This window comes from Lepisosteus oculatus, chromosome 3 (genome assembly GCF_040954835.1).
Source record: "Lepisosteus oculatus isolate fLepOcu1 chromosome 3, fLepOcu1.hap2, whole genome shotgun sequence".
In the NCBI taxonomy this organism is placed as follows: domain Eukaryota; kingdom Metazoa; phylum Chordata; class Actinopteri; order Semionotiformes; family Lepisosteidae; genus Lepisosteus; species Lepisosteus oculatus.
The window spans coordinates 61,427,147-61,454,586 of NC_090698.1; the positions used below are offsets into that span (position 1 = coordinate 61,427,147).

The following is a 27,440-nucleotide window of genomic DNA, read 5'->3' on the forward strand; positions in this document are numbered from 1 at the left end:
CTTTGTGATTTACTGCTACAATTAATAATTGTCTCAGTAAAAGCCCAAACCCTACAGAACTGGTGCCTTCAGAGAGCCACTACATTACATATTTGGCGTCCCTGAGCCGGTTTTCCTACAGTGGCATCAGAAAAATATTCAGGTCTTCAAGAGCTAGTATGTAATCCACTTCAATCTTTCATAGTGCAAACTAGACAAACAATTAGGTTTAATGTACAAGTCATTAGGGAGGTGCACAGTGTATATAAAGTGCAGAGAAAAAATATGTAGGCAGAGAGTGAACACATGTTCCTCTTTTCCTTAATAATAAAATATTAATTTATTCTTATGCGGTGTCCTCCCTGCAGTCTAGGCAAATACAGAGCTGATAATGAACCATCATACAAAAGTATAGTCAAAAGAAAGCTTTTCTATTAAAAAGCACTCTCTGTCAGAGAAAAAAGGGAACCATAAATCATCAACTCAGTTACACAACTGACATAATTCACTCAAATGCAGAAGTTGTTAAGACTTTAAAAACGTACTGTAGGTCAAGTTAATGAAATGTAAGAAACTGGACCATAATCATATAGTAGAGAATTGTGGTGGATAAACTATTTTGTTGTTGTTGTTGTTATGATGTATTCTTGAACAGGTGAATAAAAGTAGGCTGGGCAAACGATTTTTAAATTTTTTTAAAAAGAAATAAAAAATGAGATATAATGATGTGTTCCTGCTTAACTTAGACATTGCACGACTTTAAAACCTATAAAAATGGGTTACGAGAGTTAAAAACCACTTTTTATGCGCTAAAAATGGGTGATTTTTCTTCCTCGTGATCAGCTCAGAATCTCTGTGTACGCTGTAAGGTTTTTACTTCTTAATTAAACGTTTAAAATACACGAATTTCATAAAGACAACACACGTTTCGAAGAGAAAAAATCCCATTCTTTTCTCTTCCTGTTGTGTGAAACTCATCAGCAGGTCTTTTTTCCCCAATCAGAGGCTCTGAAAATAGCGTACCGCCCACTGCGCTCCGTCAGAGAGGGGCGCGGCACCGAGAGAGGGAGGAGGCGCGGAGCGCAGCAGCACAGAACGAACGTTCTACTGCCTGGAGCGCTTATGGCAGCGATCGCGTCTGCATTTATAACTTAGTTTTTAAAATTAATCAAGCAATATGAAGCATCTCTTTTTACTTTTAAGTCACTTAATTATCATTAAGCACAGCTTTCTCACCACCTAGACTACTTTTTGATACCATCCTTAGACAAAGCAGAAACTTCTTGTTCTGTCTAATGACATTACAAGTGGAAAGATTACAGAATTTAATCGTCTTTAAATTTGTTACGTTATACATTTTAGAAACGTTTCATCCATACAAACACCACAAAACTATTCTCGATTGTATTTCTGAATGGTATGTTATCACTTAGTTCACTGTTTTAATTACACCTAATTAAGAAAGTTAGGTGTTAGCATAAACTATTAGCAATCAATATTAAATTTAGCACTATAATAAGTTGTTGCACTTTCCCCCGCATCTTGTAAAAATATATTTTCATTGTTCAAATATACATTAAATCTGACTAATTAAATATAATTCAAAATATTTTGCTAACAATGTTAACTGTTTATAAATAATAAATTGTATTAACTAAAGAGTAGGATGGCACAGTTGTTAGTATGCTTTTTGTTTTGTTTCTTTTTCATAAATACAACAGTAGTACCTGATGTCTCAGCGCCTTCCAAAATTAAATTATGCATGCAAACCTGTGAACTAGAAAGATAACTAAGATATCCATCCATTTATAATGGTGGCAAAGTGGTTAGCATTGCTATCTTGGAGCACTGGGGTCCTAGATTCAATTCCTGCCATCCTGTGTGTGTGGGGTTTGCATGTTCTCTCTGGGTTACATGTTTTTTCTCCATATGTGTGATATGACTCCCTCTCGCACTCCAAAACATACTGGTAAGTTAATTGGTTTATGGGAAAACTGGCCCTGGTGTGTGTGTGTTTGTGTCTGTCTGTCCTGTGATGGACTGGCGCTATGTCCAGGGTGTATTCTGCCTTGTGTCCGTTGCTTACTGGGATAGGCTCCTAATCCTCTGTACTGGATAAAGAGATTAGAAATGGATGGAAGTAAAGGCACTGTGTGGATTGAACTATACTCAGTGTTAGAAACCCACTATGAAATGGCAGCATCTCACTGAGAATAAAATATTTAATAGTGCTGGCTTAAGTAAACAGCCTTTCCACCTCTCTTGCACATCAGTATCCATACCTAGTTATTTAAACAAATTGCCTCTAATTATAAACATCTTAATATGCTGGCTCTGTGGATCCGCATCAGCGATGTTTGCCCATTCCTTCAATTCATGTGCATCCAACACACAGTTCAATGCTAGCAACTACACAAAATCTAAAATACAATCCTCATTTCAGTATCTATGTAAACATACAGTCTGTTAACTTCATCATCTTCATCAAAAGTATGCCTAACCCCATTAGGAAGTGTTCTTGTTATCAGTGTATTCCTCAGCTATCCCAAAATTATCTTCTTACCAACATCTCTAGTTTTTTATCCTGCAATAACTCAGCCAACACTTAAATCTCGAAAAGCTGCTTGTGTTCATTTCTTTAAATCACAATATCATGTGTAAATACTGTCCATATAATACTCTGCATTGTGGCATAATAGTTTATTTTAAAGGGAACTAGTGAAACTAAGAACTAGAGAAATCAAGAAAGGCTTTTTTTTCTAGAATTAATAAATGCACATCCTGTTCACTGGGGAAATTAAATCCACACTGAGCAATCTTCAATATGTTCAGAATATGACAGCGAGAATCCTATCAGGGATGCATTACACCTGTTTTCAAGTCCTTGCATTGGTTACCTATCAGGCTTCGAGTCAACTTCAAAATCCTCATCCTCATTCAGTACCTACAGTATATGGCTTATTATCTGTCTACTCCCCACCTTTGTCCGTCTGACTCTGGTCTTCTAGCTGTCCTCAAGAACATCTACATTCTGTGGGTGACAGGGTCTTCTCTAGCTGCACCCCAGAGCTCTCAATTTGTATTCCCAGTGATATCAGTCACGTACCCTGAGTGCATTTAAATCTAACCTCAGAACCTTTCTTTTCAGAAGACTTAGTGTCTGTATCTGCTTCATTTTCTAATTTTGGTAGCACCTCTAACTGCTTGTCTTTCTTATATGTATTTACTTTGTAATCTGTGGTCCTTTTATCTGTTTTTACATCTACTGTATTGCTTTGAGATGCCACCTTTAATGTTGATATATCAAATAAAGTTTTTTATTATTGTTATAGAGAAACATGATCAGTTTTCCCTGGTCCAGATAAAAAGATCTAAAGCATACTAGTTTGTCACTCTTCTCATTCCCTTTGCTAAATAACTTTTCATACTAATCTGATCAATCTAACTGCCTGTTTTCTGTGCTTTCTCTATCCTGCTAGATTTGCAATTATTCTGAAAAGTTTCTTCTTGAAATAACTCATTTCTAAATACCTTTTTTCACTGTTAACATCTTGCAGCAAAGCTGCGACAAAATATACACTTAGCACAGTTCATCCTGCTACCAACATTGAATAACAAAATCTTAAGATTTCTATATTTATGTCTTTATTTAGTGGTTTCATTAGTGACAAAGGCTAAACTTTCTTGGAAAAATGTATTTTATGTGTTGCAGAAAAAACTGACTTGCTTTAACAAAGTATGTTTACAAATCCTTTCACCTGGCAATCTACCTGAATGCCCAACTATCTGAGAAGCCCTCCATGAAACCATGGTTGCTATTAATTCATTTAGGGCTTATTGACAGAATTGCTGTTTTTTATGCATGCTAATTTTCTGATTCCTCACTCTGTTTCATGTTTATAGATAAGACTTTATTGATCGTGAAGGGAAATTGATGTACATGATGAACATGTTTGCATGTTCTTTTGTAACATACACCTTTTTGTGATTTTTTTTGTATATCTAAGCAAGTGTTCCTGCATCCCTCTTCTGCACTTTAGTCATGGCTTTTTTTCTGTTTGCTTATTTCAAAGCAACACCTGCTCCATTTCTAAAACTTTTTACTCATGTGCATTTTTGTATTTTTTACACCTCTAGCACTTTAACATCCTGAATTTTCATTTGCCTTAATTTGTAGAATGAACTTGAGTTTTAGCCTAAAGAAGTTTTCATTATCTTTTGTTTCTTGTCCTACAACTGTTATTATTGATCACCGAATTATTGTTCTTAACATGACTTCATTCAGCCTTTCCTGAACGTCTATGACAGGCAGAGAGAGTGCTGTTTCTGGTGCGATCTTTTGCAGCTGACATTTCACTGTTTTAAACGAACAAGAAATTAGATTGCTCATAGATCACTTATCCTATATAAACACAGCGTAATTGCCCTCCGAAAATCCTCTTTTTCTTGTTCGTTTTAGAGACCTTGATCGAAACTGATTTTAGATGTCAGAAAGGATTTCTTTTCTCTGTATTTCCTACATTGCTTTGTCGAGATTTTAACTTTATATCTAGGCTCAGATTTCAACTATAAATCGTACAGTAATTAATAGCAGTAAATACTGATGTTTTGCGCCCTCTTACCACAAAAATATATATGTTTTGTAGCTGGGATGAACTTTATTTCATACGCGTAGCTACTGCGATTCGGACACGGACGGTTAAACATGGCGGCAAATCAGACACCCAGAGAGGGGGGGGGGGGCGTCTTCTCGCCTCCATAACTAAAATGCCAAATAGGAGTGGCTTAAGCGACATACACAGTCGTGTAACTGACAGTTTGAGGTAGCCTATCGTGTAAATTTCGCTTTGTTGCTGATAGGTTAAGCTTTCGAAACTCTGCCCCAAAGTCATGTGACTGATTTTTCGCCCTGTTTCGTTGGTTAAACGCAATGATCACAAGCACCACCATGGTAACTGGGATGTGTAGTTTTTAATTCCGTTTGAATTATAACTGTACGTACTGTCTTCGTATTTGGCCAGGGCTTTAAAGAGAGGGCGCGCCAAAAATTTTCGGTGCCGTCGTCTCCGCTTTAAAGGTACCACCGTCGCGGAAGAATTCGATCTCGGGACGTTTGCCCAGCGTAATAAAAGCCTTAAAGTGGACGATTCATTTTAAGCTGAGGGTCTGAGCTGATATTAAGTCAATTTAGGATAGGTCATTCAGGAAGTAGAGAAATGTGATGAGCAGAATGTAATTTGAAGTAATGTAAAAGTAAGGGTGAGATGAGTGAATCTGTAGTGAAATGTGAAAGAAAAGAAAAATGGGTTTGGAATCAACAGCAGAGTGAGTGTGATAAAATATACCATTTCTAAAGTGAGGTATTCAATGATTAACAGAAAATAAATGAGATAAGCAAAATAGTTTTACCTGATCTTTCTGTTTTCTAAAGTCTATCAATGTATTTGGTTTTGTGTCCTTTGGTAACATCCCTGTAAAATATAAGATATTTTTGTCCAGCTAGTATTTTTGTTCATAAATGAATAACAACAAGAAATGTGGTTTTCCCCATGTAAAAATTTAAGAGGACATTATTTGATAAAGGTCCAAATGCATTGTGAAATCTGTAAATGTAAAATAAAAGTAATGGAAGCACTGTAAATCAGCAAATTAATAATTATACTATAAGATATCAAACTTGAAAAGTTAAAAATGAAAGACTCTTTACTATCCCCTGAAATAAACTGCAGATCATTTTCATGAAAAGGGGTGAATAAAAATAATCAGTGTTACACTCACATGCATGCCTTTTATAGGTTTCTGAGGCATTCTGAATGTTCAGTAAGCTTGCTTGTGTAGTGTCCGTAGCACCTGCACTTAGAGGTCTCTTGAAGACATGTTCTTCGAGTCCCTTGCAACTGTGGTGTGCTAAAATGGTTAAAGAAATTTTAACTGAAACAAACAGCATTCTGAAACCTTCTCTTAAAATCAGGAGAGTTGGCAGAACCAACGCTGAGAATATAATGTTAGTGAAAGAAAAAGTCCCCATAGCAAAACACTATGAAATAAGATTATCCATGATCTAAAAATCCCTGACTCCTAGAGTTCAAGATTGGATTGCCCCATCATTATGCAGCGGTAATTAAACACCCAACTAAACTACCCAGGTTGTAAACTCCACACAATGAGCTTTCCTGGCCCAAAAATCAATAAAACAGCTGAACTACGTGAGATAATTAAATATCCAAGGAATCGGACAGAAAAAGACAAACCTTGATATGTAGAGCCTCTTATATTGTTTAAGGAATGCCTACTTTTTCTTCATGAGCAATAGGGAGTAGAGAAATTTATTGCCATATGTACAGGTACACATACATTGGAATTCTTAATCGCGCTGATCTCTCAGAACATACAGTACACAGTACAACAGACAGCACCACACAATGTAGACAACAGGAGCAATAAATAAAGTTACAGAGTCTGCCCCTTGGTCTTCTTTGATTTCCATTATCTACAAGGCTGTTCAATAATAGGTAGGATATGAATTTATTTAATCTTATTCCATAAACATCAGCACATATAATTGTAAAACCACCAGCTGGGAACATTAGTTGCTTTTGCAGTTATAATAAACAAACTATACCATATAAGCCATACTTTTACATAGTATTAATTGAATGAGCCAGGTAAGAGTTGTGCAAATTAAAGCCCTCCTTTAAATTGCAGCCATTCCTTTTTTTAGAGCATTAAAGGATCTAACTGATTCACTTTTAATTACGCAAATTTTCTTTTCTTGATTTGATTCTCAGGGGGAAAATGCTTGAACTGGCTCCTAAAACACAATAACATAGTGTGCACAAAATAAGTGCCCATTTACATGACATAGCGCCTATTCTGTGTAAAGAAAAATCATATTTATTAAGAAATAATTTGCATTTTTATGTTTAGGAACCCTGCACCATATGTTGTAAAATGGTTACACCTACAAAACAACTATTTTTCACCAATGAAGAACTGTTGCCTGCCATTATTTCTTCATACTACATGGAAAGTCAGAAAACATGTTCACTGGAACAAAAATGGTAAATCTAGTCTTCAAACCTTTATTAACTATATTGTAAGGCCATACATGTATTACATATTGAAGTTTGTTATTTTAAAGTTCTCATTTTACAAACACAATTAGCAAAAAAGGACTTTCATACACACAATGGAGTGGAAACTTTGCAGAAGTTAATTTAAAATCAAGAAAAGGAGGCAATTCTTTGCACAAAACTGTGTTATACAGTAGTATGGTTCAAGCTACCCAGACATTTGGAAAAAAAAATATATATATACTTTGCTTCTTCTCATTTAGAAGCTTTCTTATGTTCTGATATTCAAAGTAATTTAGATTCATTATTTATATGGAAATGATGCCTTCAGTATTATTTGTAGCCATGGGCTGCTGTTTTTTTAAAGCAATATTAAAATATTAAAATTATTTGTTTCTTTATTCTTGCTAAAGATGTTTATTAGCCTTTGTAGAGGACTACAGCTGGTTTCTAAAGTTAGATGGTTTTAAAAACTGCACTGTGAAGGAATACAAATTTGATACACATAAAATGTGTAAACAACAGACTCTACTCATGTTCTCTGAGTAGATGCCAACACCCTCTGGTGTGTGCCTCTGCTGGGTGCTGTCATTATACATGGAAACATGTTCTCTATACTCCTATTTATAATGTCTAACAAAATAATAAATATGTCTAACAAAGCAAGTGCTGTTTTTTTTGCTGTGAGTCTGAACAGATGTTACAGCTGATCTAAAATATGAAACAGTACCCAAAAATGAAAACTGACCTAATTGAAGATAAAGAGAAAAACAGGAAAAAAAATGTCCTTTATAAAAATATTCGGTCACCCTGGGAAAAACACATACAAGAAAAAGGGCCCTTTATTTTTATTGAGATTGTATAAGCTTGTAAATTCATTGCTAAAGGTATTTAGATAATTTACTGGTGTATCTTCATTTTGCTTACAACAAAAATAACCCCTTTAAAGGACACCACTGATCTTCAAAAGCCTTATGACCATTTTAATTGATTCTCAGAATACTGCTTTAATAATGTGTAGCTGAGTGCATTTGCCCTTGTGGGAAGGATCCCATGGAAACAGGTTATTAAAATACAGCCCACACAGTTAGGGTACGATGGCATAAGAACAAAAATAAATGGATGAAATAAAAGCTACAACTAAACAAAAACAGCATATCTGCAATTTAAAAGTACCTTACTGGAAAACTAACATCCATATCACATCTTCAACAACATTTGCACAACTGAGTACTGAGGAAATAAAATTCAAGAGATTATTCTGTTTTAGATTTTCCTGTAGTCTTGTTGTTAACATTGATGTTATTCCCATCCCTTTATTAACTAATTGTTAGTACTGATTGTTAATTGTTAATACATGAATTGTCTAATTTAGGGCCAGATTTTCAACCTGTACTATGACCTGTACTGATTTTCAATATTTTTATGTCACTTGCATCAGGAGGAATAAATGAAATCTCAACTCCAACTATACTGATGGGAAGAGAAGATCCTTTTTACTTTTAGTGGAGAGAGCTCATGGAACACATTAGGGATTTTCATGAGGTGTCGTGATTGAGTTAATTAAGTTGGATTATTAATATACATTTTAGTGGTCCTAGACATTAAACAACCCCTTCCATTTTTCATCCTTTCTTCTGTTTTTAAGAAAACATTACCCAATATAGTTGTAGTTAAGCTGTATTAAAAAAATAACTACAATAACACTACAGGTTGAGACCAGTTATTACTGTATCATTACAGTAATGATTTCTAAAACAAACAAAAAAACAGCCAAGCGCGTAGTGTTCTCAGCATGAATTATGTATAATGAAGCACAGGAAATTACAACTTTGCGTGCTCTTCTTTTCTTTTTTGAAAGCGTTGCTTACATCTTCCTGAAAACTCACCTTCTATGGATGTGGCTTCCTGTTGGCATGCTTGACATGTAGATGGTCTACATTTCTCTGCCGATAGTGGTCTACCTGTTAGCGTGGATCTACATTAAAAAGAAGTGATCGGCAGATTAAGCTTTACGAGAAGAGGAAATCAGAAAATTGGTCATTTTAAAACAAGTAAACCTGGTGGAAATACTGTATTGTGCTCTGCAAAGAATATATATATAAAGTTGGGGAATGTGTAGCTCACAGACTGGGTGATGATTTATCATAAGAATTGCCTGGGTCTTGCTAAATTAGCTATATACTTGGACAGCTAGCAGGACCTGGAATTAAGTTAAAACTTAACTTAAACTTGCTAAACTCTACCTTTGCTAATGCTGATTTGCGTGTGCCCCTGAACTGTACCATACAGCATTTCAATAAAGTAAAATTATATTTCTTTTGCATTATTACACAATTAACATTTTGTTAAGATCTAAAATTCCCAACAGTAAGCACATTATATTAAAAACAAGGCCAACATTCTTTGAATTAAATATTCCTTTAAATTTATAAAACAACTCCACAGCTTTTTCTTTCAGTCTCAGTGTTTTTACATTATATGATATGTTAATGTTAATTTTATTTACGAGAAAATTGTTTATTTAAAGTTACAGTTACATGGATTGTAAAGGTACAAGGATTATGATAAGAAATATATAGACTGGCGGAGAGAATGACAAAGCCTTTGAAAAATAGTAAAATACAGACAAAAAAAGAAAGCCATGGAAATAAAGGGTTTTTAAAAATGTGCAATGGAAACCTAAGATAGAGAAATAAACATCATCAATAAAAAGACTGACAAGTTTGAAGTACTGTACAACATTTTTTTGTTTTAAATTATTGTCTAAAATATTGTCAATAAAATATTGAATTATTTTCATATTATAACGTCTAAACAAGTTTTGTTGATTGAAGTTCAAAAATAAACCAGCAGATGGAACTATTGCCCTACTAAATAGAAACTGACCAGAAATGATATTTTTTCGTTTTTCCCAATATTACTATTTAATTATCATATTCTAAATAATATTTTATTTTTATTCGATCAATTTCACATGTAGCACAATTTAAAGAATACAACAACAAACAAAATCCAGCCTGAATATGTATATATTTCATTGCCACATGAAATTACAGACGTTATAGTTCATAAAGTAGCTAGGCCACAAGATTTAGAAAAGTGTACTTTAAAAATAATTTAATTGAGATGAGCTTATCTAATATTTAACTTAATGTTAATGAAACTACTACAGTTTTTTTATTTTATTTCCATATTGCTTCTATTTTCCAACAAGCTTGCAGGGTTTTTCTTTTTTCAGACTTCATATATTCTGGATATATTCAATGATACATAAAATAACTTAAATATGCCCTTCATAAACATAAGAAACAGAGCTTGTGTAATTAATTTCAATTTTTTTATTTCAAAATTCCTTGAAAACAATATGCTTCTTTTATGATCTTTTAAAATACATACAGCAGTTAGCAATTGTTAATTGATATTCCTTAATATACTGTCTCTGTTCGCGTTCAAGTTTTCAGACACTTTGATTTTGGTCATTCACATCAACTCATGTAAACACAGCGAGAATACAGAAACTCCAGAAAGACAGCACCCCAGTTCCGGAATTGAACCCAGAGCCCTAGCACTGCAAGGCAACGATGCTAACCACTGTATGCCACCCCTTTTTTATTATGTTTTTAATTGAAATATTTTGGAAAAAGAAAATTAAAAAATAATTAAAGGAAAATATAACTATATTTACAAAATAAAATAGCCATGTCAGTTTTTATTAAAATCCCTTGTTTTGTACAATTTCTTACATTTCTTTCAATTTCTTCTAAAACTGTTTACTGATCCAGCATATGGTATTTTGTAAGGGGAGATTTTCTACTGCTTCAAAGCATGTCAGAAACAACCTTTTTTTATAAACAGACAGTACTCTGTAGAGTAATGATACAGTACATTTAGAACAGGACAAATCTTTTGGGGTGATTGATTCACTGATGTATTAAGGCCCAAATATATGAATATATCTGATTTTCTTATTGTGCTGTTGTGCAGAGATGTGATGCATTTCAGCATTCCACATATAATTCCACAAGAATAGTGACAAATATAGAAGCAACTCAAAAATCACTATTGATTTTTATGTTTAATTGAGAACTACAATGCAGTATCTCTTTTTGGGAATACTTTCTAAGGAGGGCTGCAAACTTTAAATCAGGGACTTGATCATATATCCCATATATCTTTCTGTCATCTGTTTATCTGTATTTTGTAACTCAAAGAAATAAGCCATTATAATTGATCCCAAAGGAACCATTTGCAAGCTGAACAGCAGGGGTGAGACAAATAGACCCTGGTGCACTCCACATTGTGCATAGGGGCAGTGTGTGTGTGTGTGGGGGGGGGATTAAGATGCATACCCGGCCATTAAAAAAAAAAGCCTCATTCATTTACTGAAAAAATAAGTGTTTCTGAAGAGCTCATTATGTACTGTAATAAGCTTCAAGTTCCAACAGGAAGACCTTCAAAATATTATGCAAAAATAAATATCAGTGCTTTTTGTGTACGTCACTGAAGTGAAGGGTTTGCTTTTAAAGAGGGCTTCCTATTCAAGGATTCAAAAATCCTGTGCAAGTCATTACCCTTAAAGTTAAAGTATCAATGCAGTCCCAAGCTAAAATTGTTATTGCAAAAACTTGGGAGACCGAATGAAGTAAAGGAAGAGTAATGATCCTTACCTTGGCTTTAGTTCCCCAGAATTATAAGATGACCAGGCAATACTTGATTTCTCCCAGTATCTTTTGCTACCTGCCAGGGAAAGATCAATGTTTTGGCTCCTTTTGGGTTTAATTTCTAAAAGGAATATAAAAATATATAAATGTGTGTTACCAAAAATAACATCAGTAATGAAGGTAAAATTACAACTACTGTAGTATTATATGAAAGACGGTATATACAAAAAGCTTTAGAAACTGTAGGAATTGTTTTTGATGTACAGTTAAAGTAATGATTACTGCAAGGAAAGATGCATTTTCATGCAGGAAGTTGCGAGGGCAAATCTTTCTTTAAATATTTAATGCTGAGAAGGCTATCTTTGCTATACTGAAATACTTATATAAGACTGAACTAGAGATCCAAAATCACAAGGGAATACAGTATGAACGGAATGAATCGAGTTAAAACTAACCCAGAAGGACAGTATGTGTCACAACCAAGTATGATGCTCCAGCATTCTTGTCTCAGCAGAACTGAACATAGAGTTTAATAAGAGAAAACAAGCAGGACCAACATAACCAAGCACACTTTCTGACACTTTAATTATCTCACTTTTCTGTTTATGATATTATTTATTATATTAAAATGACATTTACACCACTCCATGTCCTTAAGATGTAGTCATTGGACACTCTGAACAGTAAAAAAATTTTAAATAAAATGAGAAGCTGATAAAAAATTCACAAACACATATGTTTCTTGCATGTAAATTTCATATTGATCACATCACTTCAATATAAAGGTGTTTTACTTTCATATTGACTGCTTTCAGCATTTTAAAATCAGTTTTGCATTATACGCTAAACAAAACATTCCTCTATTTTTTCTTCTAATTCTGGATAGATTGTTTTTCTCTCTTATGGTAAGTGTCATAGTTCTTTTCTTTCTGTTATCCACTTTATTTTAGGTACCTTACTGGTAGAGTTTGTTTTGTGATAAACCTAATCTAAACTAATGATGCTGTCCCTGCTTACAGTGAATTTATTCTATGTTGGAAAATTAAACAATTTGGGTATTTTCTTTTCCACGTATTTTTTTTCTTTTCTGAGCTGCCTATACAAATCTTTTGCTGATTTGGGGAAAATGTCATTATTGTTTCAGGAGGAGGGAACTATAGGAGTGTTAGAACTATAGAACACTAATATTGTATAAGCTTTGTACAGTAGTTAATTGGTAACATTCTAGTACTGTATATTGGACTGATAATCCTGTTATATACTGTAACCTGGTATATACTGTAACCCAAAGTTTCACTTTTGATCTTGGAGTATGGTGTCTATTTTACCTTGTAACAGCCCTGTTTCTAAATTACTTTTACTTTTAGTAGTAAAGCATCAAAGTATTTTATATAACAAAGTATGGTACTGTATATCTCCATCTGAGACAAAAACAGTGGAAGTGACTTAAGGATAAAATAGGATGAAGTGGAGAGCAAAAAACATAGCATTGATGACCTGATGCACTGCATTTTTGGGGTATTGTTTAGTACTTTATTTAAATTAATTAAATATATGAGTTACATTATTTGATTTTAAGATATTGTTTATCATTTTCAATCCCATACATTTCTACAGTATATACAAGGAAGTTCGGGAGGTTTAAGTCAATCTCACACTATCTCACCATCATTACAAAACTAGCTGCATATACTGAACTCAAATATCTCCCTTTGCGTCCATCTCAAGCATCACTCCTCTGCCCCCTCTCCACCTTGCAGCTACTCTTTCATTCGCTCACTCTGAATGAGGTTCGAGCCTCCTCTTCCTATGGTCATGAGGCTATCCATAAACCAAGCGGGTTAAGACAAACTTTTCTTACAAATTATTCCAAGCATTCATAAAAAAATCAAATCTTAGATGTTGTTGTCCCTAGTGAACTAGTTTCCACTAAACTCTTTCATGCAGTTACTTAAAATTCTGTTTAGAACATTCCAAATGCAAAAAGGAGGGAAGCACTACTATTTAAACTGTACTGTATGTAGTACCAATACTACTAACTACATACAGTACAGTACCTGATTAAAGTTAAAATATTGTAAATGCATAATTATTAATCATACTGTAGAGTACCTTGCATTTTCCTTCCTTTTAACTTGTTAGATGTTTGTGCTCTGCTTCCCTTTTCCTTTTCAACAAGATCAAAATCATTTTCAAGCACATATTCAGCTTGGTGTTCAGCAGCTTGCTCTACACTAGTGTCCTTAACAGGTTCTGTGATCTTCACATCTGCCTCCATGCCTACAGAAGAAAAAGTAATTCCCAGATTCCTAGTTTCGTCCACATTCACATTATTATCTTTTGGCAGTGTTTTGTTCATTGAATCCTTCTGCTGGGGAACGGCAATTTCTGTATCCAGCATGCCACCTCCATGTGAGGTCTTATTTTCATAATTTGCACAGTTCTGTGTAACAGAATTAACACAGCCATTTAAAAACATCTCTTTCTGATCAGAGTCTCTGCCATTGTTCAGTTCACGTCTTTCTCTGTTGTGCTGGATTTTAATATTATTGAGATGCTGGACACACGTAATATATTTATCATAAACACTCACATCAGATCTGATGTCAAAAAGAGAGCTGGAGATTGGGTCAATATCTCCAAAATCCTCAAAACTTGGATTTGTTTGTTCTCTGTTTGTTCTCTGAATCCTTGTTTTCCCCCCAAAATAATTTTTACTTGTACTTTTTACATCACATACAGGAGTGTTGTGAATTTCACTGTGTTCTTTATAAGGTCTAGTAACAATGCCAATAAGAGCACATCCGCAGGCTGTGCACCAGTTAATATCTGAATCATTCGGCCTAGAACAATCAGGACAGAACCTCACCAAGCCATCGCCTTTCTTCATGTCAGTGATTACATTTTCAGAATCACAATCCGGGTGAAAAATGAATTGCTCCTTGACATCCCTAGTTCTACCATATTTAATTTCATCTCTTTCTAAACATATCTGTGAATTGATCTTCATTTCTTCATTTTTGTCTTTGGTTCCATCCATTTTCAGTGATTTGGTACAAAATTTTAATCCAGGGATTTCTTTTAAATCTTTCTTCGGATTACTAATCATGTTTTCTTGACTCAGTTCAGTACAGCAGCTGTTTGCTAAAGTATGCCCTGCAGGTGTTGTGTCATTATGTTCATTGTTATCCCAAGCAGAAAACTGTAAATACCACCTGGATTTTGCATCTGTCATTTTATGATTTGGATATTCTGGTACATCTGTTGATTTCTGCCAATTTATTACAGTGGCTTTTTCTAATGATGCTGCTTTAGACAGATTGCTTTTATGACATTCATCAAAATCTGACTCTTTAGAAAGACGAGTACTTGTTCTGGCTCTGCCTGCTATCTCTTGTATTCTTTTTTGTTCAAATTCATCTTGAAGGAGGGACCGAAATTCAAATTGGCTATGATCAGAGGAAGAAAAAGAAATGTCTTTATATTTAGGACAGTTATTGGTAGAAGTGTTCCTTGTTAACTCTCTCTCACTAAAGTCAAAGACACCTGACTGACCTCCTTCATTTATATGTTTAGGACTCATGCCTTGTAGATCACTGAGCAGAAAGATCTGTTTCTCTTTTTGTGTTTCTTGGAGGTCAGATTTATCAAAAGCAGAGTAAAGAGGTCTATCAGCACTGGCTTCATCAAGGGAATCATTTGCATTCATGAAACTAGATGGTTTGCTTACATTATGTAAAAAGTCTTTATGCATCCATTTATGGTTTTCTTGTCCAATTACATTATTTAATGTCTCCTCTTCTAACACAGTGTGTTTGAAATCATAAGCTTGTGACTTTTTGCTCGCCATGATTCTAGGTGCAACACAGTTGGAGTCTCTTATCATCTGGGATGATGTACCTAAACACTCTGATTCATTATCTTGCAAAAACTGAGGAAACCTTCTCCCAGAAATGCCTTCTGAGTGTCTTTGATTATTATTATCTCCACCATTGCGAATATTAATAAATTTCTGAGCCCAGCTTAAAACATGCCTGAGCTTCTGATTTTCTGGCACATTACTGTCCTGAAGCAGGCCATGATCTAGGTGTGTCTCGCCACATTCTCCTGGAAAGCACTGACCGTCCATTGCTGTTTCATTATTAAGACAAATTAATCCATCTGTGGGTTGTTTGTAAATGCTGTCATCTTTCTTTTCCAAACTTTTTGATGAGTACTTCAGAGCAATACTCTTTACATCAGAAGCCTTGTTTAAATCAGATAGGGATTTGCTTGAAATATGTTCTGATGCTCCCCCACTCTTCGGCTTCTCTGTTTTGGCAAAATATGCCAGACGTTTAGCCCTCAAGGTTTTCAGGTTGTGTGTTCTTGGGCTGTCTGTGGCATAGATAGTCTCAGCATTCAGCTGCCTCATTGTTCTTGCAGTAAAGGGTTGGTTCTGATAAGAAAAAAAGGTGAGTTAACTACCTCAAAGAAAAATTGCTATTCATGATACCAGTTTAGCTTATGGTTCTTCCTTAACAATGTATTGAAAAATTAACTGTATATTACAATAATGTCATACAAACAGCTGGTCAAGGAATCGGAGAAAGGGATTGAGACTAACATTAAGGTTTTTTGCAGAGAAGGAGGGAAAGTGGAAAAGTTCAGAGTAAAAGATAAAAAGATTAAAGCATAGATATGGTAGAAAAGATGCAATATTTAAACTTTTATTTTAAGAAAAGTTCCATGTAGAATTGTATCTCTGTAATCTGTGCTAGTTCCTGTGTAACGTGCTACATTATGTTGAATTCAATTTTTTTTGTTCCATTCCACATAATGTAGCATTTGCACTGTATATATTTTTAGATAAAGGTCTCTGTTAAATATAAGATAATTAAATACTTTAGCCTTCAACTGGTGGTTGAAAAGAGCATATTCTAATTTGGGAAATAAAGAAAAGTCCTAAAACACAATTTTACAAGAACCTGAAGATTAGTGACATAGAGTACCTTCCTCACAAGTTATTTATTTTTACTGAATTAAATTGTGCGCTTAATCACAAACTGATACATCATACAGTATCTCCTACCTGACTCTGCGGTGGTGCAGCTGGAACTTCTTGATCGGGTAGATCTGCCATTGTCCGTTTTATCAGTCAACCTTCCACAGACACAAATCATTAAAATATTAATCAGTCTCAGTTTTGCCTTTTATGCTTTCTCGTACTGTACTTTTAAATTAGTAGAGATAATGGCATTTGTTTCATTGCTTAATGTTAATGTTTCTGCTGTAGTACAGTATGTGAATACACATTTACTCCTCTGCCAGATTCCTGTTCGCCAAACTTTTATGTAAAGTATTATTTTGTTCTGCGTACTTATGGGTATAAAATTAACAAAATATTTCACTGCAACCTAAAACCTATTTTCCTGACTTCGGTTTAACTAAAAAAGAGAAATATGAAGATTCAGAAGCTTGCAGTATATGGGGAGTGTTAGTAACAGAAGTTCTGCTTTAACTATAAAGTTACACAGACGAGCTTTATATACAGTACTGTTAATAAATCCCATAGGTAACATATTCGTATGTAACTCTCTTTTCAAAATAAGAAATCCCCTCCATTATGTAGTCTTTTAACAAGATAAAATAATGCCTTACCCTGGTTCTGGAATCCTGCGTCGTTGTATCAACAAAACCATCGCTATGGAAACGAGCAATGTGTTGTCAACGAGCCCGGAAAAGCTGTGATCTTAGCATGTTGTCAACATAAAGAATAAATACACTTTTTTAGTATAAGGATAAGCTGCTTAGTTTTGCTCCGGTTCTGTATTACTGGATGCACGTGACGTGACATGTTACATTTATTAACATCAAACGCAGAAAATACCTTGACTGCTCCTGGGATTTCCACAAATTTAAGGGGCGGTCCGTGAATTATTAACATGAGAGTGAGCATCTATACTGTGTGTGTACATACTTGCAAAGCTATTTACAACCTTCCAATGATGTCCTAATTTATCGAGATACAAATTATGTATACACTTTTTTAACTGTAAATATTTAATTGAATTCTCACACTGAATACTTTCATATGTGAAAGAAGTTAAATAGCAACACCAAAAAAATCCCAAACTGAAATACAGTATGTTGATTTCGTAGGTTTTCACTTACTTTACAAACTTATTTAAAAAGAACAGGATCCATATAACGAAAATAACTATAATGAGTTACAAGCACAGATTATTAGGTCAAAAATAGAAAAATATGTTGAAATTGAGAGTAAATAAGAAAGGTTTATCATTATTACAACATCAAATAGTAAAGAATGCAGTAAACACGTAGTGTTGGAAAACACTCAGGTGATGAAAAGGAAAGGGGCTTTATTGCACACAGGGCTGTGGGTGTCTGCAGTAATCTAACCACCTGAAGCTGATGCACCTTTCAGGAAGGAACTGGATAATAATTAATAATTATAATTATAATAATTGCTTACATTTATATAGCGCTTTTCTGGACACTCCACTCAAAGCGCTTTACAGGTAATGGGGACTCACCTTCACCACCACCAATGTGCAGCATCCACCTGGATGAGGAGGAGAGCAGAGTAATGAAACCAATTAATAGATGGGGATTATTAGGAGGCCATGATTGGTAAGGGCCAATGGAAAATTTGGCCAGGACGCCGGGGTTACACCCCTACTCTTTACAAGAAACCCCCTGGGATATTTTAATGACCACAGAGAGTCAGGAACTCGGTTTTACATCTCATCCGTAGGACGGCGCCTGTTTACAGTATAGTGTCCCCGTCACTATACTGGGGCATTAGGACCCACATGGACCACAGGGTAAACGCCCCCTGCTGGCCCCACTAACACCTCTTCCAGCAGCAACCTTAGTTTTTCCCAGGAGGTCTCCCATCCAGGTACTGACCAGGCTCACACCTGCTGAGCTTCAGTGGGCTGCCAGTTGTGAGTTGCAGGGTGATATGGCTGCTGGCTGGAGAAGAGTCTAGTCAGCTGGCAACAGGCAAGCAAATGAACTACTGTGGATGGGCTAGCTGGCCTCCTCTCCTTTGTAGTCTGTCTGATGGCTGATTTGTAGCTATGTCTTTATGGTCTTATGTAAATAATTAACTGTCAGCAATGCTTTAAGATGAATACTTTCTATTATGACAATTGATACACATTGCACCAATACACTAGTTGCTCTAAAAAGAGGAAATTGAAATTAACTCATCGTTTTCAGAACGCAGACTTAACAAATTGCATGTGATTCTCTTCTGAACAGTCTAGTGGTTTTGTATCTTTCTTTGCTTAAATGTACATCTAAAAGCTCTAAAATCAATTATTAAACCCTTTAAGAGCTTGTCATGTCATTTCATCATTTCATGCCCATACAGCCATTTCATACAGTATTATAGTAATCTTACCTGTATACTGTATATAATCACCTTTCATTTTCTCCTTTGATACCAAAACCTTGATAAGTGAAACCTGCTTATCTTAGTCCAACCTACCACAGCAACCTCAGTGAATGTGGAATAGAAAGTGAATGGTGACATACTGTACTCAGATCAAATGTTGTGGCTTCTCTATACAAAGATTCAAGAGTTCCTTACACCTTTCAAAATAGTCTTCTTAAAAACTGATAAGAAACAGATTTGACACAATATAAAGTTTACATCATGTGGAGGGTTTATTTTTAATAAGGACAGGTTGATTGGCAATATGGCTTGGCTGCACTGTTGGATCTGTCGAAAAACATTAAAATGTTCCTTTGTCTGAATGAACACGGCCAAACATTAGATACAAATAAATATATAATATTTTATGCTGGATAAGAGCATTATTAAATAATAAAAGTAATAAATATTTCTCTCAGGTATTTCCCATAGAGGAAATCTACAACATGTCTGAAACTAAAGAAAAACAGGAAATGCTATCAATACATTGTTAACAAAACTCTCCAAACAGTTTCTCAAGACAGTGGTATTACCAATTTATTAGAAAATTATTAATGCAATGTGCATCAGTATGAAGACAAATATTTATAGACAAATAAGTCTTACTTGCACTACAAATATCACAAAAAGATATTGAGAAAATAATGGGAACTAAGCTAGAGCATGTCTCAGAAAGATTCAGAAACAAGGATTAGAAAAGGTAGATCTTACCTTACTAAATTATAGCATTACCTGTACAAGCAACAGCAGTAATAGATACAAACGGAGCACGGGACATGGAGCATTTAGATTTTCAGAAGGCATTTAATGATTCTTATAAAATATTCATTTTCAGATTGCAGACAGTACGCATTTAGGTATTTTAATTGAAAACTAGGCAATGGAATAGAAACATACAGAACAGATAGGAGGAGATGGTAGCAGCAAGGCTATGACTTTTATGGAGCAAAGTGTGCAGAAAAATTGAATGAACATCTTTCTCTTGCCTTGAACAGAAATTGATCGTGGTGCAGCTTCATTCTTGTGACATCATACATTGGTTCAATTTTGATACCCACAGTGATGAACAGTCCGTGCTGGTGTCTCTTTGTCTGCAATTTCACAAGGGAGACACTACTGGACTGGAAGTTCACTGGGAGTCATCTGTGATAAATCCACTGACAGCGCTAGAATGATCAACCAATAAGGCGCCTGCTGGTCATGACCAATTAGCACTAATGATGTCTTAACTTAAAATGTACTGCACAGCAATTGGGATTTTTGGGATCTCCTTTCATTCCAAATCCTGACAATCTGATTAATCACATGACTGTGACCAAGATTGTCCAACCTTAAACCCGTGGAGTAGGATCCTCTCCCTTTTAAGCACGACGCTCAACTTAACTTTCCTCTAGGACTGAACGAACACCCTTTGACACAGAACCAGCAAAGCAAGGCAACAGCTGCAACCTTGATCAAGTCTTCCTCTCCCTCTGGGGCATTCAGACTGTATCTGGACAAGTGCTGGCCACTGTATAAGTCTGATGAGTATATAGTCAATATTGAAATGATTGTAAAAAACGAGAATTCCTCCTTTCTTCCAAAGGAATGTGCTTTTGGGAAGTATTAATTCAGTGCAGTATCTGAATATTACTTTTCTTTAGAGTATATGAAATGTGGGTTGATAGTTGAGATTATGAGTTAACTACTGACCTGTAGTCAGTCCTGGTTATGCAATATTTAATTTCCTTTTTTAAAGATGCCTTTGTGTTTTTGTTTTTTATAACCCTGTTATAGTCATTATTCTTTTACTATAACTATGACTAATTCCTGAATAATTAATCAGCCACTTTATTATTTCTCCTAAAAGAACTGTATGTTGTACTCTTGGAATCCATCTATTTGTGTCAATATTTGTTGTTTTACTGAATCCAAGTAGCCACAAAACTACTCTCAAGTTCCAGGAAATTCAAACCATCATCACAGTAAATTAATCGCTCAGTCTGAGGTGAAGCACAGTAATTAGTGGAGTACAGTGCCACGAGAATCTGTGTTAAGGCTACCGTCTTCCTAATTAATATCAATAACCTGGACTCTGGTAAGTTTAGTGAGCTAATTCATACAGGATACTAAAGTAAATAGGAGGATTAGCCAAGAGGTTGCAAAACAAATTCAATAAGATATGGATTGAATTTAAGATTTTTTTTCATGACAAATAGGTTGCCACCCACATGCCAAATTAATGAACTAATTGTTCCATGTGATTTTAAATTCTCCTAAATTCTCCTATACAAAAAAAATTAAAAAAAACATTATAGAGATTATAAAAGATCAAGATACTTGATATATTAATTTGGGGGGTTTATTGTGGCAGTACTAACATATAAAACAATCCATATTTAACATACAAACATTAATTCAAAATTTATTTTACAAAGTTCATAAGGCTTAAGTTCCGGCATCAGTCAAACCATAGGAAATGTTTTAATTCCTCCCAGAGTTGAGTTTACAAACATTAACAAAACAGCTGTTACAAACAGATGATAGCTAACAGCTACTGTACAATTCAAAATATAGTAATATGTGCCAAAATAATCCATACAGACACGTTTTTTGTGTCTGTTTTACAAAAAAAGACAAATTATTTCCTTTTTCATTCAAATCCAGAACCAATTACACACTTAAGCAAAGTCTGAATATTTCTTCAATACATCGTTTTTGCTTCTTTTTACGTATATTTTGTTAACCTTGGAAAAAAAAGCCAAGTATAATACAATTTCACTTTTTTTTATAATCATATCTGTTATAACTGATTAAAAACTGTTAATAACTGATTTACTTTGTTTTTTATTGGGTTAAGATAATTATTCTTGTAACAACCTATTTTTCATTTCATCAGGTACCATTTTAATACAATGCATGGTCAAAGTAGTTATAACAGAAATAATATTTACATACTAAGACAAAAGCAAAGTTACACAATTATATTTATCATGCAAAACTGGTAAAAATGATTTAACCTAAAGGGGGAGCAGGCAGCCAAAATATTAATTACAAGACAAATACTGTATATGAATTTTTGTAAACCGTGTTAAATAAAACTAGAACATTTTAGCTCTTCATGATTTAGCCAATCTTAACGATGTCCCATTATGCACTATGGATATGGATTAAGTCCCATTTATATCGAAATAAAATTCTACTGGGAAACCATGGTTATTTCATAATTTCACCAAGGAAAAAAGACTATAGATAATGTTCCTACTGCTAATGTGTGTCTGCATTTCAAATTTGATGACATACGTAGTCTCAAACATTTTAGCTTTCTGCCCTTCCCTTTGGTGAAATTGCAAAGCTATCTGCTTGATCGTGTAGTTAATCTAAACCAAAAATCTAATCTTCTACAGATGTCTTATAAGACAAAACAACGGTTTTTGTCTGTATAAATCACAAAAACATTATTACACATGTATCTTGTGAGATTTTTAGTTGACCTTTAATTGGGTAAACAAATTCAGTTATAATGGTGTGAAATGTTGTGAACTATTTGTAAAATAGAGAATGAAGAAGCCAACAAAAGTGCACAATAGAAAATAATTTCTTTAGTTTAACAGCAAGGTGTCAAATTTGTTATTACAGAAGTCATGCACATGTCTATGGGGTAGAAGGGAAACAACTGGTGGTAATCACAGTATTTAATATTATTGTTACACATTATGTCTTTCTCCTTCAATTTATTTACAACAATTTAAGATTCATGCAATCAGCAGACTCTTTATCTTCCATAAGAAACACAAGTGTAGGCTGACTCATCTTGTTGGCTTTTTATTTTTATATTTGTGTGGCATTTTAGTCTTTTTTGAGGACAGCTCATTAAAACACACTTGTTTTTGGCCAGATGCCTGTAATTAAATTAAGTGTTTATTCAGAGGGGCAGATTTGATTTAGGCTCAGTAGAAAAATCGACATCCATGATTTATGAATCAAGATTCTATTAACTACTGATTTTTCGATCGTCAAAAAACTTTTAATGTCCCTGCATGTTGTATTCTTACTTATGTTTTTCTATATTGTAATATTAAAAGAGTATTGCATGCCATGGGTTTACTTCATTATATTTCTTTTTATTATAAACTCTATGATGAATCCAATAGTACTCATAAATAATTTAATGAAAGCATTACAACAGTAGCGCAATTAGAATTCCAGACTATAATACCACAAAGATAGGCTGCGGTGTACATACAGTGAAAATCAAAAGTATAATATTGTTTTGTACAGTATCTCATAATATTTTAGGAAAATATTACTAGTAACTAAATGTCATTATAGAAGATTCATACTTGTATTGTCTAATGTCACCAGAACAACCAAACATGAAACAATTTTATGCAACTCTCATAGAATATATACCTGAAAAACATTACTGGTAGGAAAGGTTATGGAAAATAAATTATATAGCTCTAGGATGATAATTCAACAAAAATGGCTATTTCCAGTAACTACAGATTATATATTATCAACACCAAAAAAAGATCAATCAGCTATTGTTTTCTCACCTTCTAAACTGGGATGGCTGCCTACTGTAGCTCAAAGTAGTTAACATGATTTATAATACTAGCCAGTGTAAATTTTTCGGTAACCCTATTTGGTCTATATAATTTAAGATATGCAAGAAGGTATTTGCTTATACTGTATTTGTTTTGGGGTGGTTTCTGAATTTTAGAATGGGCCTATTTTTTTGTTCATCGGATAATAATCCTTTCTTCAGTTTTGAGGAAAGTTGTCTCGCACTCAGGACATTACCCCTTACTTCATCCCTAAACATTAGGTTTTTCAAACAAACTCAAGACATATACCTTATTAATACTATATTGACCCCCAAATAGCTGCCTTAGACTGACATACATTAACTATTTTTTATTCATCCAAGCCCCTTCTGAATTCTGACTTGTAAAAATAATCCTTATCTTAGTTTTATGCATACAAATTACACAAAACTGAAATACAAGACTCAATCCATCATACTCTTACCATTTGCTGCATTCAGTATACATTCCTTCAGTAACACCCTCAATCCTAACACATTCTGTTTTAAAGGATTGTGCTATAATGCCTAACAAACCCACAGCACTACCTACAATGTCAAAACAGTATTTTTTGTTAAAAAATAACATGCTCTACCCCATGCCCCTGTCTTCAACAAATCTGTACACATAAATAAGTTAAAGTAGATTTTCTGACTAAAAAAGTTCCTGAAATACTTGTATCACATAAAAATGTACAAAACATTAAAAACAGCATAAACAAAGTTATTTGTATAGGCCATGGTAAGTTTTTTTTGTTTGTTTTGAACAAGGGTTGCTTTCAAAACCTTTTGTGCTATTTCCGGATAACAAGAAAAACAATACGGAGCACTTTTGATGTATTTTGTTGAAAATACTGTTTCCTTCAATATATTCTAGAAGAAACCTATAGCTTGTGAGTTATTCCTGACAGCAGACTTCATTAAACCTAATTCTACAAAGACCTTTTATAGTATGATTCATGGAATTCTTTTGACACGCATACTAAAAATATGTTTTGTATTTTGAATATTTTGTAATTCTATTTTGTTTTGCTTTCTTTTTTATTGCTATCTTCATTGTATTCCGGATAACCACCAAACCATCTCTCTAAGGACTTCCTTTTTAGAGTGACACCAACGGAACACCTTTTAATTTTTCTCCCACAGTCAAACTAAAAACTAAGCTATACTTTTTTCCTTCTTTCATCCAACAAAAATCACTTTGAAGACTAAAAGACAAGATGTGGCTGAAAACTAAAGTATTGAAATGTTTGCAATAATATTTTAACATATATTTTTAATTATGTTTGACCTTATGTTTATATATTTAATGTAAATTCATTTTTAACTTTTAAACATTCACCAAAACAACAAATGTAAAATAAAATCATTTCCTGTAGGTTTGCATGTATATTTTAAGATGCAAATTTTGAAAAGATTTCATTGTCAATGGATTCTTTAATGTATATTGAGAATGCTCCTGGATTCCTCCTCTTTATTTTATAAACGACTATATTCCATCAATACGTTCCTTGAAACTGCCACTCACTGACCCATTTTAAATTTCATTTACACAGAAAAACAAGTAAAAAATATCTGGTGACATTTTTTTGTTCACTTGCCATATTACTTTTAATGATTTGTCATGAAACAAAATATTTAAAAATAAATAAACTTGTTAATCCTGGATTGAGGTGTAGAGTACTATTACTTCATGAACATTTCACAGGTTGCCGATCATTAAAATAATGATGAAATCTCCAGGATCACATTCACACCAGTAACACAGAAATAACTTGTCAGTAAATGAAAGCAACCCTCCCTTTTATGTTGTTGACGTTAAATGTTTTAGGATAAAGATGCTGCCACCATTTATTTTTTAAGAGCCTCCAAGCTTGTCAAGGATGAAGTTCATTTTACAGGTCATCCACTGGCGGAGTGGGCAGTAGTACTCATGGTGGAACTGCTCAAATTCGGGGGTCTGCCGAATCTCATGAAGGAAAGAGATGTCAATGTCAGACTCCAGAAGCACCAGGAGTAGAGGAAGGGCAAACACAAGTAGGCCAAGGCCTACAGCCAGGAGACGCACAAAACTCTGCATGCAAGCATTCAGCTGCTTGTTGCCTGTCAACAGTTTGTAGCTACAGCCAAGCACCCTCCTCACCTCCTTCATCTCTTCCTCTTCAGCAATCAGAAACGCCCTCTCATCAGCCTCAAGCTCTTCATAAGATTCGTTGTCAACATCAGGCTCCTTGGCCAGCTTCACAGGGTGATCAAAGAGCAGGTCAATTCCTCCATCTTCCACGGGGGTGGGAAGCACACTTGTGCAGGGGTTGTACATCAACTCCGAGATGGTGAGGGCTTCCTCATCACCTCCTGGGTTGTCTTCTGAAGGCAGGTCTTCCGCAGGCTTCTCTCCTGAGGCTCTGCATTCGTTCAGGTCCCCAGGATCCACTTCCAGCAGGGAGGACTTCATGGGCGATAAGTGCACCACATCCTTCAGAGCTAGCAGGCCTGTGAATACGAAAAATGAATTGGAAGCATGAAGAAGAGGCTGAATCATACAAAAGAGCATGGATAGATTAGAGTTAATCCTGCCGATCAAAATACACTTGAAGCTTCATGTACACAACATTAAACGTGTTTATCTTAAAATTCACACAACAAAATTTTCAGTAATGCATGCTTAACGCCAACACACTTTCAAATACTTTAACCACCCAAAACAGATAAGCAAAAAATGATCTACTGAAGTGATCTTGAATACTCTGGCAGTGTGTCATTCATGACATCTGAGTCAAAACAAATTGTTGTCTATGTATATTTCCTCTCAAAGAATATTTGCAGGACTATGAATAAAAATACAGATGTAATTTCTAAAAGACTTCAATAATTGTACGTGTATTTCTTTGTTTCTATTTGTATATTTTTACATAAATTACTTATAAATAAAAAAATAATGCATGAAACCTATGTACAGTACTATGCATGAGTGCCTATGGAGCTGGCTCACCCACCTTTACTGATGAGAACGAATTCTGAGTTAACAGAAACATTTTGTCAGGTCTCCAAGAAACTGGTTTCTCAGGTTGAGTCTCAGAGTGAAACCATATTGTTTGGAAGCCCAGCTGTCTAGTGGTCTTGGCAATGCTTATTAATAAGCCACATAATTAAGTGTTGCAGTAGATTATTCTGTGAGGTCTCTCTCTGTGGTCCCAGAATAGCCTACTGATCTTTGCATGTTGGAATGTATGGGATAAGAGGTTGGCTTTTCATATGTAGCTTCTCCCAGGACAGTGACACCAAACAGTACCAGCACTCCCCATGATGTATGTCCACTCCTGGAGCTTGGATGTCTGGCAGAGAGCCTTACGCATATCTGGATGATGGTCTTAAAGTCACAGACAGTGGTCAATCATCCCAAAAGATGACCAAGAAAGGTACTTGTAAGGCGTGGAGACCCACTCCACCTGGTGACATCTTAAAAAATGACCAACCACATTGTCCCCAGTTAAAAAGTGGTGAACATCTCTTCTAACTTTGGTTCTCTCCACTGAACCAACTCAGATGGCTACCAACAGAACCAAGTCACAGCCGCAACTGATGTCTAAACTTTTGGACTTAAAACATTTGGCACGGATTGTAAAGTCACAGAGTGAGCCCATACCTAAACAATTCTACCCGAGGTCTAGCCTGTAGCCAAGGACTCATGGTCATCTAGCTACCACCGTGCA

The 27,440-nt window shown here is 34.7% G+C and overlaps 2 protein-coding genes across 6 annotated transcripts in view; both read right to left on the minus strand.

Moving 5' to 3' along the window:
• rasef (RAS and EF-hand domain containing) overlaps positions 1 to 17,593 on the minus strand; it is a 64,299-nt gene extending 46,706 nt beyond the window's left edge. Inside the window, exons 1-7 of one of the 3 annotated variants that reach the window (XM_069187331.1) lie at positions 17,357 to 17,593; positions 16,788 to 16,858; positions 13,829 to 16,154; positions 11,723 to 11,792; positions 8,942 to 9,030; positions 5,758 to 5,886; positions 5,389 to 5,450 (exon numbers count right to left, since the gene is read on the minus strand). In XM_069187331.1, coding sequence (XP_069043432.1) covers positions 5,389 to 5,450; positions 5,758 to 5,886; positions 8,942 to 9,030; positions 11,723 to 11,792; positions 13,829 to 16,154; positions 16,788 to 16,838 — 2,727 coding nt within the window. In that variant the 5' untranslated portion in view covers positions 16,839 to 16,858; positions 17,357 to 17,593. Of the gene's footprint in view, positions 1 to 5,388; positions 5,451 to 5,757; positions 5,887 to 8,941; positions 9,031 to 11,722; positions 11,838 to 13,828; positions 16,155 to 16,787; positions 17,243 to 17,356 lie in introns of those variants that run through there. The other 2 variants (XM_069187329.1, XM_069187330.1) reach the window with 2 other exon arrangements.
• A 3,886-nt stretch (positions 17,594 to 21,479) lies between these two features.
• The window catches only part of frmd3 (FERM domain containing 3), a 92,182-nt gene continuing 86,221 nt past the window's right edge, over positions 21,480 to 27,440 (minus strand). For all 3 annotated transcript variants that reach the window (XM_015362393.2, XM_015362402.2, XM_006626608.3), the window contains one exon: positions 21,480 to 26,220. In XM_015362393.2, coding sequence (XP_015217879.1) covers positions 25,586 to 26,220 — 635 coding nt within the window. In that variant the 3' untranslated portion in view covers positions 21,480 to 25,585. The remainder of the gene's footprint in view (positions 26,221 to 27,440) is intronic.